The sequence below is a fragment of the Amyelois transitella genome, chromosome 11 (genome assembly GCF_032362555.1).
Source record: "Amyelois transitella isolate CPQ chromosome 11, ilAmyTran1.1, whole genome shotgun sequence".
Classification (NCBI taxonomy): Eukaryota; Metazoa; Arthropoda; class Insecta; order Lepidoptera; family Pyralidae; genus Amyelois; species Amyelois transitella.
This window is the reverse complement of record NC_083514.1, coordinates 5,603,270-5,622,632: the sequence shown is the minus strand read 5'-3', so window position 1 is coordinate 5,622,632 and position 19,363 is coordinate 5,603,270. Positions and strand designations below refer to the sequence as shown.

The window sequence follows — 19,363 nt, the reverse complement described above, 5'->3', positions numbered from 1 at the left end:
ACTATTATGTCATAGATGTGAAATCCGCGCGCCCCATTGGTAGTTGTTTAATATTTAATATTTTTGAATTATCTGCTGTAAGTTATTGTAATCTCCCTCAATCAATCTTGTTGATATAGGTAATTGAACCGAATTAGCACCACAAGAAATTTTTAGAAAGTCTCATATGTGAACCAACCTTTTAAAAAATATATGACTTTACAAAACAATTAGTCGTTATCGTAATTTTAATTACCAATGTTTAAAATATTTATAATAAGTAGTTTCTGTATTTTTGTGAAAACTACATGATGAAATACTATTTTATTTTTACATTTAAATATACCACGAACATAAGGAACATACATATGAAATACGTTTTATTTATTGTTATTTGTTATGTGTTAATTTATAAATAATTTAGAAATCTATTTATTAATTCTATTTAATCAATAGAAAGGCTCTTTTTATGACGATAGGCTAGCAACTTGTCACTATTTGAATCTAAATTTCATGAATAAGCCATAGTGACCTATCAATCTTTTTAAGACTATTGGCTCTGTTTTTCCTGCAAGGGATAAGGCGTGATTGCATGTGTGTTTATATTGTATGTATGAGTTTATTCTTAGTAAGCGACTCACTCAAATTTCCGAAAAAACCAAGTAATGTTATCATCATGAAAAAATTATTCTTCTTTATTAATTTTTACATTTACGGAAACATTACTTAAACTTTTTCGGAATGGATTTGAGTGGTCGCTTGTTAGTAACGAGTATCACTATTTAGTTCAGACCTATTTTGATTGATTTTATTATGAATTCTAGAGGTTAACTCATGTTTCCCACTGCATTGGTAGATACCTAATAAGTTCGATAGAGGCAAGAGACGAAAATGTCATAAAATAAAATTCAAAATGTCTCGTTATCTAAAAAAAAAAACAAATCGAACAGCCGTCATAATTTTAGCTCAGTGGTCGAAGGTGCCACTGAGACTACGTAAACATAAGTGACTAATACTGGTTTATTTGATAATAGTTTTAGTTCGTTGTCTGCGCTCTCTGGCGATAGTTTTAGCCACAACCAAAATTAACATCTTTCCTTCCTGGACTGGACTATGAATACTTTGCCGGTTCAGTCCTTTTCAATAAAAGTATTCGCCAGCCCTCTAAATCCTATTATTCCGCTTTCCGCTGGAACTCTGGGAAGATCTCTCATAGTATACCACAAGTCCCCATAAAGAATGCTGCGGGTTTGGCTGCCTGTCGATATTCCAGCCTATTTTATATTTGGAATAAACTGGGTCTTGTACTAGAGAATGAAATAAAAAAAAATATGCCAAAAAAAGTTTAATTGCTCATAAATTCAATCGGTTTATCATCGGTCATATCAGATACGGGATCTTTTCCAGTTTTCAGCGGTAGTAGACGGCACCGGGCAGGGCGGAGTACGCGAGCGGAGCGGAGTACGGGGACACGACGGACGGGACGGCCGCGCCGGGGTACACGTAGTCCAGGCCCGCGCTGTACGTCAGGAACTGCGGGGCGGGCGCGGGCGCCGGCGCAGGCGCGGGCTTGGGGTTGGGAGCCGCTAGGGCTACAGCCGCCAAAGCGAACAGGGCGAACTGAAATATATATTTATATAATCACTTTTTTTCCTTACGGGGTAGACAGAGCCAACAGTCTCGAAAATATAATAGGCCACGTTCAGCTATAGGGCAGAATAATATGATTGAGATTCAAATAGTAGGTTGCTAGCCCGTCGCCAATAGAGGAAAGGAATCCCAAGTTTATTACCTACCATTCCGTTGATTGACTTGTACAATTTGCACGGGAAGGAAAGCAGCTGGCACAAACTTTTTTACCATTAGAAATTAACCTATAAAATACGTATATATTATTTAATTTGGTTATGACTTACCAGTTTATAGAACATTGTGGATGATTGCAAATTACTTTGACAAGTAGTATGCTGGACCTAGAATCCTACTGTCATATATACCCAAAACCGAGCCTTGAACTTCAAATACAATGATATTTCAGTATGTTGACATTCTAACGACAAGTCTTAGTATAGTACGGAAGCCCATTGTATTGTTCGCAAAATGAAGTCATACATTGCCAAAACAGGTGATCTTTAAGTTGCCTCCTTAATTAGTAGTCTAGTTATTATCAAGACAAAAAATAGAGCAAAAGATGACTGACACTAATTTATTCATAAGTATTGACATTCGATTAGCTGCCCCGCCCCTGCTTTACATAAGTAATTGTCCATTTCAAGACTACAAAAAATAATGGACAATGGAAGTACATTTTTACGGGGTTTTTGAAGGCTGCTTGCAATAATAAAGGGAAGTTTTTTATTATATTGATAATCATTTGTAGGTATTTATTTGTCCATAAACAAATTTCAAATAATACTTTCATTTTTGGTTTGTACATTTCAAGAAAAATTTGAGGGACTAGATCTGCAAAAAGTATCCTTTAAAAAATAAATGTGAAAGTTTCTATTTACACGTTGTTGTTAACTTCTGCATCGTATGTTTTGTAAATTGTAAATTACACAGGTCGGAAAGTTTTCCTGAAAAACAAACGGCTATACAATAAATGGATATATTAAATGCTATATATGTACCTACTCGGGTGCCATAAACATACAACAAGTAGGTACATACATCTGGAAGGTCTGTTTAAACGTATGTTGCAGCGATAGTATCAACTTTGTGATAATATTGCACAGAGAACATTGATTTTCATTATGTTCTTTAAAAGCATGTACGATCTCATATATACACCTTATACAAATTGGAGCCAGTTGTTTATTACTGAATAATTATAGACCGTTTATTTCCCGAAATAGCTAAACATAACATAAATAAGTTAACTGAAACTAAGTTTCCAATGAGTTTGGGACTCAAATAAGAACTACGTGCGAATTGCGCGCTTAAAATTCTTTAATAGAAATCTATAATTATAGATGAAAATCAATTTACGGACATTTAAAAACTGACTTACTAAAAATCCATTTCGTTGAATTACTTATATCGATCGACAAAATTTTATATTCTTCCAAATTGTCGCATTATGTACAGTGGTTTGTGGGAAAGTGGAAGATTTTTGCTAAAACACGGGGTTAAGGGAGAATATTTTTTTTTACATCATCTTGTACAATGAAGTTAAATATTCGTGTAGAAACAAGATGTATAGATTTAGCCAATTTAAAAATCTGACAAGAAATCACAATTTCTCATGAGTACGTTAATAAAGGTTACGGGTATTTAACACAGAAAAAAAATGAGCCTACCCTTAAATGTTCAGATTATTCTTGTACCTAATATTATTAAAACCCTGTATATTAGTAAATTTCTCTACAATAATTTTGTAAAACAAAAAATATACCAATCCGTTTAAAGGTTTTTAAGGTTGGTATAATTTTTGTTTGCATATAAGTATAGATCACAGAGGGAGTAAATTCAGGTGATGAAATTTGTGCTTCTCTTATAAAAAAATGTCAATGTTGATTAGTGACCAGCACTGGTAAACATTAAGCAAGAGCATCAATATGCGCAGTCGCTAAACATGCAATTGCGAACAATGGTTCTAAAATAGCCCAATCCTCGGCTGCAGCGACGTCCGTCATCTTTGGAATAATGATGTTACTCGTCATGTTTGGAGAATGATACAGATACTACAAAAGGTAGATGCACTCTGCACCACCCCCCTGGCTTGTCCCAGTGGCGTCTATTCTGGGGACTATGTATTTAAGTAATTATACATTCAGTCCGCGCCTAATGTTACGCTTGGCGGTGTTTCGAGTTTCTTTATTTCTCAATTTCGTAATAAGGTCAATTATACATATTTTGACGTCTAAAATTACTTTTAAATGTCATTGTACAGTTTTTCACTTATAAGTTACATTACGTATGACAATAATAGTTTACAATAACTCTTTTCTTACAAAATAACTTATTGAATTCATAGCTGTTTACTTTAAAATTCGCGACCCACTTATGAGCATGTATATAATTACATAAAAATTGGCAAAGTCTTTGAGGATGACTGCCTGATAGCAACATCAGCCTAATACTATCACATAATATGAGAGATTACATTCGTAACGCAACTCCAGCTTTAAAATTACGCTGTTCACTAATTAATCAACTTTCAACTCTCCGGAATCTATTTTGGCAAACTAATGAACTACGTAATTATGGGTATCCAACAATGATCGAAGTAGAATTGTATTATGCTTAAATTCGGCTGCTTATTATGGTATAGGTTATGCAACTGTTTATATTGATAAACAGGCATCGAGCCGACATCGATTCTGTTACACAATGTCTATCTAATTATCAGGTTATGAACGATATTAGTCATAAGACAATGACGGTGAATAATCTGTATGAATGACTCTTTTCTGAATTAAATAGTATATTCAAGGACAGATAAACCTAACCAACCTATCATAGGGAAAACATCATGAGGAAACCTGTACATCCAAGCAGTGTATAGTATTATATTAAAGCTCAGCTAAAATAACCGAATGAATTTCTGCGAAATTAAGCTTACAGAATATTATGACGAAAGCATCCGGTAAGAAAGACCCTAAAAAAATCCACACAGTGCAGCCCCGGAAGATATAAATATGCGTTACTTTTAACTTCCAGAGCTCGATCCAATTCTAATGAATGATAACATATTGTCTTTGATATATTTAAAAGATTAACATCCTAGACACATTAATCAGAAAGTTTGGCTTTTTATCGAAACTAGGACCTTGTATTTCAACAACAAGCACATAACCTCTGCGCTTTAGATCCCGACAATAAGGAACTAATTTTTTTAAGTGGTTAATAATGTGATGATTGTCGACAGGTGGCTGTGGTCGGATGTTAGAACATTCGGAATCCTTAGAAGTAAATTTCAATTTACAGAAACGTGCCACGAGAGGATATGACTAGCGAAATGTAAGAATTGTAAGTGGCCATTAAACAAATAGAATTCCGTTCAGTTATAATAATATTATTAAATTATTTCTTATAGCTTTCTGAAGATAGAAATATAAAATAGCCTTTAAGTAATAAAAGTTCACCTATATGTTTTGTCTGTCTCCGCGATTAATGTCCTCAAATCGGTTATATAATTGTTGAGTTTATTCATATTGTGCCAAATATCATCAAAATCAACTTTGAAGTTTTTAAGTAAATTGGTTACAAAAAAACAAGCATACAAATCTTTTAACTCTTTCATCTATATTGAATAAATATTAATTATCTAAAATGTCTATTACCAAATGTTGCGTGAATACAACTAGAAAATATTTCCGTCACGTGTTACCGCGTCCGTCGTCATCACTGCCTTCATGGAAAAACTGAAATCAGTTTTTCTTCTTCTATAATAAAAAAAATAATTTTAAGTAAAGTAAGCGACAAAAATGTTTTGCTGAAATAAAACAGAATATGAAATATTCAAGAAGCTACCTAAGAGAAAACTTTGACATTTTGATTGAATCAGAAGAGAAACATTGACATACAACGAAATGTCTACTGCAACGCCAAAGTTAAAATTGAGATGTTTCTCCTATGCTTCACGTTATTTGTGACAGAAACCAAAAACAAAAAACATGCGCCGTGCACGTCACGTGTGTTTGGTCACACTTTGAATCCATTAAGAAACTTCATAAGATTACACAAAGCTGAACTCTAACAGAAATATTTTATTAGTCGTGAATTATATAAGATTGATACTCTGCGTTACTTGTACGCATCTGGAAGTAAAATTGCATTTGTACAATAAATCTATTTGTAAAATGTCAGTGCAGAGATATATCAGAAACATAGACATGTGACAATACTAATCTAAATCATGAACTGTGATGAAAAACATCGGTACAATTTGGGTTGTCTACATGTTTAGGCAAATGAATGTGTAAAACCTAATCCAAACTGGGTTGGGTTCATTTGTTCCTCCTGCCTTTTCCGGAATTGTGTTCAGAGTCTTCTAAGTTAAAACAAAGATCAATTAAAATGAAGCAAATCATATTAACCACCCAAAATAAACATTTTTCCATAAGTCAATCGTATTCAAGAATACGTTTTAAAAATATATTCTTATAAGATGATCTTGACATTATATCATTCCGACTAACTAATCATATGGGAGAGGGGCAGTATCCTGGCGACTACAAGCCTGCAACTATGAACCTACGTGTACCGATGCATGAACAGCCTCCGTCCGTAATGCGCATGTGCTAGATATCCTTTATAAAGCCCACCGCCGCCCGCCCAACACCAGTTCGTAACACACCTTGTGAAGCGATCTTTCTCCTCTCTAATCAAAATAACACACGATCTGCGGGAAAGTTTACAAAAATAAAAAAAGTCATCTTAAATCAGAATCTTCACGCAAGTTCGCCGAAGTTTCGGCTGTTTCGAATATCGAAAGTAATATTACTGACGGACTTATGAAAAATATACTAGGCGTCGACTTTGTGGCAAGTGAAAAGTTCAGCGGTGATCTGCCCGTCAACGGTGTACGACAGCGAGGCTCAAAGACTAACTCTCGTCGCGAATCCAACACGCCGAAGATTGTTGTGTGCCCACCAATGGAGGAAATCACGGAACCTATTGCTGCGCCGCGTGGTGGAAGGCTTCTTAAAGCCTTGAGCAGAAAATTGTCAAGACGCGGAACCGATGTAGATTCTCTGGGCAGCTCGAGCAGCAGTGACAGTGTATCCTGTGAACAAGGAAGATCTGATGACCGGTCATCGTGCTCAGCTAGCGATTCTAGTAGCGACGGCTCCGACAACCATCGCCGCCATCGTTCTACTGTTTCCTTGAGAAGAGTGTTCCAAAGCCTGAACCTAACTTCGCGTTCTCAATCCTGTTCACCGACAGAACGTGCACGCCAACCAAAGAAACAGGCTCAGCCCAAGAGAATTCTTCGTCCTCCAGTTACTTACACATACGTACGTGGCCTTTCCGGTCTGCCAACGCAGAGAGTACCACGTCACACAGTATGCTGTTCTTCATTGGGCCTCAACCGATAAGCAAACTACTGCGTCTTTCGGAACGATCACGGGCGGAATTTAAAGACTGGTTAAGAATTACGAATAGTATAAGAAGCACTAGAGAGATATGTTCTCATCATATCAGTAGATAAAATTGCTGAAACCAGGGCGACTGAGTCGAAGTAATGATGTCTTCAACGAGGACCAAGATTGAGGTGATGCCGCGTGAGCCCAGGTCCGGCGCGCCCTTCCGCAGCCCTGCTGCAAGATGAGCTGTGAATCGTCTTAAATTTAAAAATACTTTTGGGACAATTAGTGTTGTCCAAGTAATGATTATTATTTATTAACACAAGTGTAGACCGATTCGGTGTTTGTTCTTTGACAGTCTGTTAACAGTATTATTAGGAAAAACTTTACATAGGATTAACTATCAATGTTAATTTATTAACTAGGATATCATTCTTTAAATCAAATTGCATCCTATGAACAACAATTTGTTACTTTAGTCTAAAATGTTAAATCACCATAAACACAAACATTTCAACTTCATTTAATATGAAACTTACAGCACTTTAACTGAAATTAACTATACTACTGAAAACATTGATATGATGTAACATAACTACTACGTTCTTGTAAATTTTTCGTTTAAATACTTTTGTTTAGTTATTCAAGTATAGTGCCTTTCCAAGTTTTTACACTAAGTAGTCCTAGTTATATGTATACTATTATAATAAGAGTTGTGTACCTTATAATCACATTAAGCTGAGTGGAATTTAAAGCATTTTACAACGTAATTACACATTTCATAGTGTAATCTAATTGCTGGAATATAAAATAATTCTAATCATCTCTTTGCGCCATTTCGAATTTGATATACCTAGATGGACTATTTGTCTGTTGATAAGTAATTATTTTATCAAATTAACCAGTTGATATTGCCGTATACCGTAGATAGTCTAAATATTAAATCAAATAGATGTAAGTAATTTTTATTGCGAGGTAAGAAACTTTCGTATTCAATAAAATACTGAAAAATAACATCTGTCTTATATATTCCTTCCTTTGTCCCCGAAGTCAATTATTTCAACAGTGCATCGTAGTAAATAAGTAGTTAGCGTATCACAGCACAGCCAGAAAACTATTAAAAATAAAAGATCTGGGTTATTTCAGAACTGACACAGTATAAACTGCAAAAAACTTAATCACCAAACTACATGTCACTGAACATTGAAATATTTTATTTAGACAAGTTTATTTATTCTTCACGCCAATAAAATCTATTTTTAGATGTCCTTCAATTACCAAATTGACCAATAGTAAACAAAGAGGGGGCATTTAGGTAATCTCGCTGTGCCTTAGATTTTTTTTTCATAACATAATCCATTAACTTCTGCTTATACATACGAAAACAAATCAGATAAATGCAAACGCCTACAAAATGTCAAGAGCATAAACCCAAAGCCACGAATTGTGTAGGTCTTTTAATAAATTTTTATATCCTATGATCCATCCAAGGAATTTTAAGATGAAAAGATCGTGGCAAATTTAAAATGTAGTCTCTGCGCCTACAATATTCGTCTCCTGCGATGACTTTTGAAATGAAACTAAACAAAGTTAAGCTTTCCTAAGCAACAACAAAAATAACCTACCCTAAGCTTGGGTCTGTCTGGTCTTGTTTTTTTGTGCTACAGAGGTCAGACCATAGACGTTCTGTGACGTTGAATTACGTAGTCATGACCGTGCCAAATCACCTAGGTTAGATAAACAATACCGCTAAAGATGCAACCGGGTACACGCTTGGATGATGATGATATAACATCACATCCTTTTCCCATAGGTGTACTCAGAGACCATACATTTACACTTGCCACGATTCCTGCATACTTATTTCACTTCACCCTTCGCAGTTTATTAAAGTCATTCATTTAGATTTGGGATTCTTACCAAGCAAGGGACAAGCAATCTCCTAAACAAAAAACTTACTATCTCCGAATCTAAACCAGTTGAACATGGCATTGAAGTATTGTAACTATTGTTTCTGACTACATACACACATACATATGGTCACGTCTTGCGGGGTAGACAAAGACAACAGTCTTGAAAGACTGAATGGCCACGTTCAGCTATTTGGCTTAATGATAGAATTGATATTCAAATAGTGACAGGTTGTTAGCCCATCGCCTAAAAAAGAATCCCAATTAAGCCTATCCCTTAGTCGCCTTTTACGACATCCATGGGAAAGAGATGGAGTGGTCCTATTTTTTTTGTATTGGTCCCGGGAACCACACGGCACTTTCTTTTCTAAATACAATAAAGAAAACTGACCGATTAACTGACATATCAACTACAGCCCAAGCAACAGTAGGGTATATAGATTTAAAATTATATAGGCATATAAGTTCCTAATGGAAGTCATGAATGAGAGCATTATAGGAGAAACTTCTTAGAATATTGACGGGATTTTTCGTTGTACGCGTGCGGAGCCGCGGGCGTACTGTAGTATCGGATAAAGGAATAAATATGTTTCTGTACAATCATTCAAAATATGAAGTGAATTTGTTTTCTCTCGTGAAACAAGTCACCTGCAGGACACACATGGCCCGCCTACGTTCGTCAGGCACGTGAACTGTTCAGTAGAAATCATAGAAATATTTTCAATTTACTATTTCACTTTAACTGTTTTTTATATTAATGAATGCACTATTTTATACGAAAATTATTAATGAATGATTATATATTTTTTTTATATATATTTTGATTTTGATTGGATATGAAGATTATTCTAGATTTCCACATAATTAACATTTTTTATATCTACTATTAATATCACCATCTTAATTTTCACCTTTAGGCCATCTTGCTGAAAGGGGCCTTAGAGTTTTTAAAGACTGTTGCTGCTGTCTACCTCGTAAAAAACAACAACAAGACACTGTACAGAGGACAAACACGTGACATAAATATGAATGTATAGGTATATCAGCATGCTTAAATTCTAGTCTCAATTTAAATGAAAGTGTTCGTCAGTGAAAAGGCTTTTGAAATGTAGAATTATTTACGTCTCAATGCCACAATAATTCATACAGCTGAACGTCATCTGAATCATTTTGTTAAATTTTACATCGAAATTGGTCGATTTTTTTATATAATCGTTACAAACCGTTGTGCTGTATACACTTCGTGGGGAGAGGCTGGTGTACTGAGATACAAGCTCTGCTTAGTTCAGACACCAGTCTCTCACAATCATACCTAAATAAGTTAAACCGTGTAATTTTTACTATAAGTGTGTGTCATGTTTAGATTGTGGAGAAAAATAAAGAAATTTGAATTTGAATTTGAAACCATAAGGATCAAGTAGGTAAACCATAAAAAGAACATCAAAGATCAACTACCTTTGATGTTCTTTTTAGGGTGTACTACTTCCCATGTAGAAATAGTCTATTTTATGCTCAAAGTTGGACAAGGACAGCACTGGGGTGAACGACCTCGATGCACCTATTGATCTGGAAAGCCTGAAGGCTGCATCTGGGCATAGCGACGAACCTCCGCCTCGAAACCTCTATTAATAAATCTGCTTTGACGTAATACCTATGCGAAGGTAAAGTTAAGGCCGATCAAAATATTATTAGTGTTATAATCTCGTTCATCTACTTTGTTGGGAAATGCTAATAAGGTTTGTCTCATTCCATTCCAATAAAAAAAACTAGAGTAAGTTTGCAATTTTGCTTACAAAACTTAAAGATTTACCAATATTAAAATTACCAAGTCCTAACTAGGGCATGTTCAATGCACTAGATTGTAAAATACCAAGCAGGTACAACTACAAACGGAAAAGGTATATGTACTATCTTGGAGAAAGATGTATTTCCTGTGCGAAGGTTTTTTGCCATTGATAATAATTTATGGTAAAATAGTGATAAGATCCAATTGCGTTATCCATATAATGACGAGAAATTTACTTAAAATATGCGAGATGCTGATAATAAATTTAAATAATATGAAAATAAGGTTCGTCGGCCGAACGAGGTCTTATCGTGTGTATTTCCATTAGACGTTCATGCTGTCGTAACCTGAAAATTATACATCTACGCAAATACATATATACCTATAACCTAGTTTTATTTTTGTATTTTAATAATCATAAATCATCAAATAACCAAATAGTACGTGGATATATGAAGTGCAGGAAATAAAATATATTTTTCAAATTGATATTTTTAAATTCCATCGTTCCCATCGCTCATACAGAGCAATTTTATATAACGTTAATGTTTATAGCAAAAGAATTTTGGAGGAGGTCAAGGAGGAGGAAGATTGACTAAAAACTGGTCAGTCATTTGGTGAAAACCGTAATAATTAAAATGTCATAATACTAATAATATTATTCCCTGGCATATAAAAGAAGTTTTCGATTTAAAACAAAGTTTGTAAATCAAAAACTGCAGGTTATAGGCTCAAGGAAACTTCAATTTATCTGTGCTTTAGTGCTTTTTCTGCGCGGAACCACATCTGATGCAATATATATATATATATATTTTTTTTTATAGTTGTTAAAATCTCTAAGAAGTGGGTGGAGTAGTGGTGAAGGAATGTTTATTTTCTCGTGACCAAATGGAAACGTAGCATCACACGCGTGGAGTTATCTCGACATACTGAACTCACCCGCTGACATATCGATCATAAATTATGCCAATGTTCACTCAGGTTACTTCGAATCAGCGTCACAGGACACCACGAGCGAGGTTCAAGGAAGTCCACACTATTTATTCCTTTTGCGCATTTTTAATTAATCAGTTGCTAATGATTAAATGCACTTCAGTAAAATTCATTATTAATAAATACATTAATGAAAATTAACTTTTGTAACGATAATGTTTTAAATAATTATGCACGATGTGAGTCGGGTAACTGTGCCAATTGTTCAGTTAATTCCACAATATTACCTAAGTCTGGTTACATCAAAATGTAAGGGTACCTAGTTAAAAATAACATCGCGTTGATTTTCATTCGGCCTCAAGTAAATTTAACGCTCTAAAAATAGCTTTAAGCCGCCAAGTGTAACTTTTTTTGGAAATGTGTATAAGGAACCGTAATAGTAAAGCCTGATGGTCTACATTAAATCAAACGAAATTGCGTCAAAGATGGCGGAAATCTGCACAAGCCTTGGCCACACACACACAAACTCATTTAACCCTCAACACGCACATACAGGAATATACCACAAGTACACCGACAACGTAGAAACTTTCATTGAAAACGCAACTGGGTGTAGTCCCCTAAGGTTTTGCCGCAACAGTATACAATCAGTAGGCACCATGTAGCAACATGTTGGGGCGGGTGTACAACTGCCTACGTCACTTGGATCCCATTTTGGGTTAGTAGGTCACGAGAAAGGACTGCAGCTGTAGAGAGGTGAGGGGAGTAATTTTTAAAGCTACCAGCAGTGACGTCATTGCACACCAGCTCCCTCTTCATCACCCCTCGCCCTATGTGAATGATGAATGAATAGGTCGATTGGTGCTAACTAACGCTAAGTGGGTCAAACCGCACTTACATACTGATGTAGGCATAGATACATTACAATAGTCATGCAACAAACACAAGGTACCGCATTTGTAATTACCGCATCTAGCATGCATTTTATGTAATTCCTCAATTTTAATTTTTCTTTTCCTAATGACATATCTCAAACCCCTGCCAGCTAATTTATGGGCTCATATAAATTGTGATATTTTCAGCATAAACAATATAACTGAAGACAGAACACCCTGAAAACAGCTCGTCAACGGATCTGTCAAAGCTTTTCAGGGTGGACACGACCTTCAGAAATGAAAAACACGATCAAGAAGAATATTCATATTACAAAATAGTTATAATTATTATTAACTAAAGTTTAGTGTAGCTAGGTGCAACCAAACTAAAGTCCGTCGATGGGAAACGAAAATGCACAGGGAGCTTGGTGATCATCAGTTCGATATTGGCAAAGTTTGATAGCTCTTCCAATAGAAGCTCGGGCCAGACCTACGTCACGAGCGCTAATCTGCGCCCGCCATGACCTGGATACACTTGGAGGATGCGCCTGGCGTCCTTCACAAACATTCAATGGTCTTCATAAATATAGACTTTGCAGATCTTATCTGTTTAAAATACCTGCTTTCTTGCTTGAAAATCACGCGAACAGTACTTTTTCGCGATAAAGGGAAGGTAAGTTCATCCTTCTTAGTAGGTAAGTGTTCGTAATATGTACTTACCGAATTTTATAATGTTTATGTCAAGAAGCTAAAGCAAAAACATTGTACCATAACATTCATAGATAGTTACTGCCTATTTTTCCGGGAAAAAAGGCGTGATTTTATGTATACATGTATGTATGGAAATACTGTAAATATGAACAGATGGCTGACATATCGATTAACCAGCTTAAATATTCGATCAGATATTCATAGATTTTTTTTCTTATTCCTATTTTTGTGTTTTTTCCCGAAATGCATAGATATTTAATTCTAATGATTTATATAGCTATCGCCACATTAAGATTTCTAAATAATTACAACATTAAAATTGATTCGAATTAAATTATTACATTAGCCCCATTCAATGGATTCTAATTGGTAAAATATATCATTTAACATTAATCATACAGCTTTTGGTTACTTATTAAATGATTTGAATGAATATGTTCATTTTTATTACAATGTTTCCGATATAAGTTATTATTAGTCTACGTTTTCGCGTGTTAATGAAATCTTATGAATTCAACAACACTCAAATGAAGTCAAAAGTAGAAACGTGCTTGTTTATTTAATTGGGGCCATGTGACCACGTGACTTTGTAATTGGATCTGCTTTTCGTAAAACTTATTTTAAACATTTAAAAATATTAGTTGGTAATTACTTCGAAGTTTTTATTTGTGTCGTATAACTACAGTGGTACACACTGCCTTGTAAGAATATCAAAAATTTTTAAAACATGTGTATATTCCGTAAAAAAATCTGTTGTTTCTACATTTTTTTCTTATTATTTGTCTTATGTATGTAGATAGACTACACTACCTTTGAAACAGACCAATGGCAGACTATGGCTGTCAATTAAGATAAGACCTAGTTATGGAATACAAATCAAAATATATTTTATTGGGTCATATTATTAAATTATTTCATATTACTCATAATTTAACTTCACTATCGCAGTAATTAATACAGACATATTAGTGATTAAATCTTAAGTCGCTTATAAAGAGAAAATATTTTTTCTATATTTCAAAATTCAAAATTCAAAATTTTTTATTCATTATTATAGGATATTATTATATCGCTTAATAATTGTCGTATGGTTTAACAACTTGGTTGACGTCAAATAAATTACTTAAAAACTAAGTTTACTGCCGCTTCCAAGGCGTCAGTGCAGAAGAAGCGGTAACAAACTGCACTGCAACATTTTCTTCAACAACGTCAACTTCACAATATTAAATTATACTTAGAATAGAATGTGGACGGGAGAATACATTGTTCACGGGAGATTTATATATTTATGAGATTTAATATTGAAAAAAGAAAAATATATATATATATATATATTATGGATTGCCAATTTTAAAAAGATTTATGTACAGAGTGTACTGAAATTTTGATTTAAGTTCAAATTAAACTACTATTTGTTATGAATAAACTCAAAATTTACTGAACCGATTTTGATGGAATTTGATACTCCGATAATCGATTTATCTTCCACGGCCGCCCAAACCTCTGAATTAAAAATTATGTATATATAACACATTTTGCCTTATCTTCAACTCATTGCATTGACCAAATCGACATAAATGCCATACTAAATAGAGACGAATCCCCTTGGTTTTAAAATTTCTCGTGAAAAAACTCGTGACTGGAAATCACGTAGCTATTCTACATCTAACGGCCCATCCACATAGAACGAGTTATACTCGACCTATGCTGTTAAAATAAAATGCTGATTTTACTTTTGTTTTTACCCTGTGAATTTAATAATTTACTCAGAATCAGGACATTTCCATATTTTAGAATAGAACCACTCCATATCACTCGCACGGATGTCGTAAAAGATGACGAAAAAAAAGCCTACTAAACTTGGAATAATTCTAAGTCACCTTTTTCGACATCCGTGAGATACTTATTTAAATCCATCGTTTTCATCATTAGCATCAATAACTAATATTAAAATATGCTGTATTGTTGCATATCTGGCTGGCTGGCTACGCCATAGATGCCTACGCCGAAGAATTTAATGTCAACATTAAAATAAAATATACTAAAATAGTGTGAGGATATCCTATTTTACGACGAAACAGTAACGACTGCGGCTTCTCTGACGTACGGTCACGTTCATAATTGCAGTCATAGTTCGCAAAACTTTATAGCTTGCACCGCTGCTACCACTCACACATTCACACAAATAACACAATAAACAACAAGCGGTGAAACGTTGGGTAACGCGCCATCAAGAAGAGGGTAGTGTAAAAAGTCGACCGCGCAGCGACCGTCGTCCGCTAATAATCAACACAGCGACAGCCACACAGCGGAGATCCATGGTGGAACAGTACGAAAATAATGGCTTCATACCGACCAGAATATTTGCGGAACAGTTCGACACATTAGTGGTTACTGTTCGTCGAGTTTGCATCGTGAGGGACTACACCACAGACAGCCAGCAAGAAAGCCGTATTTATCCGAAATAAATAAGCAAAGACGTTTAGAATTTGCTGGGCAGTATTTGGATTTTGCCTGGAAAGAAGCGGTATTTACGGACGAAAAGTTCGTTTATGTCATCACTACACGGTAGGCTTCATTTATGGCGAAGAAATGCAACTCGGTATGAAGAAAAAAATATTGTGCCAAATATGGAGTCTGGACACATATCTGTAAATATGTGGGGCTGGATGAGTGCTGCTGGACCTGGGGAACAGGTGTGGATAGCAGGACGCGCTACAGCTGCTCATTATGTGCAAGTGCTGGAAGAAACCATGTTACCAACTGTGCGGTATATTTATCCGATTGATGATATGCCAACAATATCATTTGTGCCCTGTGCATCGAGTCCATATAGTGCGTGAAAGGTTCTGCCAGTTTATATTAAAACTACTAATTACTTAGATAGTATTTAAGGACAGCTTCAATATCTTTTCTTTATGAAAACGAATAATTAAGCTGTAACCTTAATAACAGGAGATAAGTAGATGATACAATTAGTGTAATATGTTGTATGTATAGCTTTATATAATCATCAATATGTAAACAAAACTATAGGTAAACTGTTTCAATAAAATTTACTAATTTTAATTATTGAATGTTTTATTTTCTCCCTCTTGTTTAATATTTCTTGCTGATTTCCGTGTTTGAAGACAACTTTCCGTGTTTGTAATTCTTAGATATCAGTTAGTTAGTCAGTCAGTTACTTAGTTCAAATGGCACCTTGAAACATTAAAAATTGTCAGTAACACAATTTTTTTTTTAATAGGAAAAAAAATTCCTTGAATAACTTCGAAATCCAAGTAACGCTAGTAACTAGAACAAGCGAGTGTGAGCAAGCGAGATTATCTAATATATCTTAGATCTCACTTGCTCACACAAGTAATAAAATTGCTACCCAATAACTTTCAAAGGAACCACTACCTACGTTAGGGTCGTGTGCAGATAAACTTTCAACCTTATTGAAATGTCATAAGTCTGGCAGTCGCAGGCTTCCATCTATAGGCAAATCTTATGCAAATAATGAGAGACGACGATATCTCGATCGACAATTATCGGGCCCAGTTCGGCCATCGTTGATTACCGTCTCTTTCTGTTTTGTTATGTTATTATGTCATAGAATAATAAACTGTTTTTCTTAGTAATCATTGGTTTTAAAGACCGTATTCATTTGATGAAATATTTATTCTTTTTAAATATGCATGTGTGTGTGTATCTATTGGAACCACAGTGCACGCTATTTTAACCCGTAAGAATTTTAAAACTATGACTGCAGATATGAACGCGATCGTACATAGCTTGACTCCTTGATATTTATGTAATGCAATATTTTCAGCCGCATTTCAAAGAAATATTTTTAATTATAACTTACAAAACATTACCGTACCGATTATTGTATATATATATATGTAACTATATTCGTTCGTTTGGAACCACTTAAACTAAATTTTGAAACAGATTATTAATTTTATTTATTTATTTATATATTTATGTACATCAAGGAAACTAGAAATAAAACTTAAAATAAAGACAAATTCAGTACAAGGGCACTACTTATTTCAAGAGAAATTTCATCCAGCAGGCCCACGACAGGAAAGTGTAAATAAGGGGATTGGCATTAATAAAACAAGGCATTAATAAAGCTTGTTTGCAAAATTTTGCACAGACAAAGTATTTAAGAATCAACTAATTCTACTTTTCTGGACCACGGAAACGGGAATACATCGGATTTTAGTTTGCCGCGGACGGAGTTGCCGTTAATATCGAGTAATAAATAATTTTACCGTTATCTGTTGATCACTAAGGGTAAGTTCAACCAACTTTATTAATTAAACCTCCTGTGGTTTAACCAAGCCTGATAATGTGACCTCCCGTGGAGACCACGACCCGGGCAACATTCAGACAATTGAGTGTAAAAATGATCCTGATATACAGATTTATTTTGAAAATCTTGCGAAGCAAAAAAAACACAGCGGTAGGTAAGTACCGTAATAATATGAACAAATAATGAAAAAAATGTTTATCTACAAAATATTTTACAAATATCTTTATCATACAATTCAAGGTTCCGTATCCATCCATATTAAAAAATACTGGCATTAGTTTTGGTGGCATCCCGTCATGGTTCCCTGCACTTTACCATAGGACCACTCCATCTCTTTCACATGTTTGTCGTAAAAGGCGACTAAGGGACATAGTAATAAACTTGATTCTTTAGACGATGGGCAAGCAACCTAACACTATTTGAATTTCAATTAAATTTTAATTAATTAATTGAAGATAAAGATGTGATTATATGTATGTTACCCATCTGACCTCCGCAACCTTTTCCGAAACCTTACGCATATTGGATCATGTTAACACATCCAGATTCCCAAATATGCAGGTTTACTTCAGAAAATAAATACATATTATCATTAAATCTCATTTTCAAGATTTATCAAAATCGGACTGAGAAAATTTGTAACCTGCCCCTGTAGTATGGCACGCGGGCTGAGAAATTTTACAAAATACCTCGGGTCTCATACTGAACCTTCTTGTAAGGAGTCGGTTAAAATATGAACCCAATCTTTCCAATTTATGTATATATGTCAACAGAAGCCAAAGTAATTTGGCGATTCATTCCCATTTCAAAGGATACCTTCCATAAAGGTACAAATAACTTTAGCTGCCCATTTGTAATTATAATTCGTCTAGAAAGATGGGGATCTTTATTTATCTGGTGTTTATAAAGCTATTTTTACGACTCAAAGGTAAAAGACTCAATAAAAATATCTAGGAGATTCCTCTATATGAGAATAAAACGCCTACACTGGGTATATTGCGTCTTAGGATAAAAGTAGGCAACCCACCGCTTTGAAATTAACACTTCACACTTTGTATGTCATTAAGGTGGTACGAGTAATTAAACCAATTTACAATCTACGTCTCATTCTTAATATAACACGTAAACATACTTCAATGGGATTGAAGATCATATTACGAATTATGTACAAAGCTAATCTCATGATTGTTGTTTACTGTGACGATTATCAGGCGAGATATGTAGGTTTATATGGGATCATACAAACATAAAATCACGCCTTTTTTTCCAAAAGGGCAAACAGAGACTACATCATGCCACTTGCAGAGATTCTTGCATTTCCCGTTCGTTTAATCTTAATTCACAACTGCCTTCATGCAAGCATCGGTTGAGGGGACTCTCGACCCTCCTTTTCGCCAGGACGTCCCCGTTTTGGTCAAGGTATATAGTAAGTAATTAGGTAGGACTGAGTCCGCGCTGACTTCACGCAAGACTTAAGATTTGTCTTTAAATTTCAACACCAACGCCCGTAGTATGGCCCACCCGACGTTTTTATCGCGCGATAAACTATCGCTGTCCGGTTTTACGTTATAATAAAAATCAAATCAGCAATAGTTCTACGCGCGATAAAAACAGCGTAGGGTATGCCGTACTATGGAGGCTGCCCTTCGAGTCGCTAGGCCAGCCTAGCGACTCGATATTTGTTCATTTACCCATAAGGGTACCATTACCTTTATCCGTAATTACCGTGTCCGTGTAACCGTAAACATAATCCTATCAGTGCATAACATTTCTTCTCATGTTTACAACACTTCGTAGAGGCTCTACAGCGTAGCAAACAAACTGCGTAGTCGAAT

The 19,363-nt window shown here is 34.9% G+C and overlaps 2 protein-coding genes across 2 annotated transcripts; one reads left to right on the top strand and one right to left on the bottom strand.

Annotated features, from left to right (window-relative positions):
• Positions 1–1,336: 1,336 nt before the first annotated feature.
• Positions 1,337–1,987, bottom strand: LOC106135009 (neuropeptide-like 3). The gene is made up of 2 exons (XM_013335168.2): positions 1,896–1,987; positions 1,337–1,599 (listed from the first exon to the last, which is right to left on the bottom strand). The coding sequence occupies exons 1-2, from the start codon at positions 1,908–1,910 to the stop codon at positions 1,390–1,392; spliced, it is 225 nt and encodes a 74-aa protein (XP_013190622.1). The 5' UTR covers positions 1,911–1,987; the 3' UTR covers positions 1,337–1,389.
• A 4,450-nt stretch (positions 1,988–6,437) lies between these two features.
• LOC106142726 (uncharacterized) lies at positions 6,438–7,022 on the top strand. Its single transcript, XM_013344601.2, has one exon. The coding sequence runs from the start codon at positions 6,438–6,440 to the stop codon at positions 7,020–7,022; it is 585 nt and encodes a 194-aa protein (XP_013200055.1).
• Positions 7,023–19,363: the final 12,341 nt, after the last annotated feature.

Excerpts from the sequence above, each read along its gene's own strand:
- LOC106142726 (XM_013344601.2), top strand. The coding sequence starts at position 6,438 with ATGAAAAATATACTAGGCGTCGACTTTGTGGCAAGTGAAAAGTTCAGC.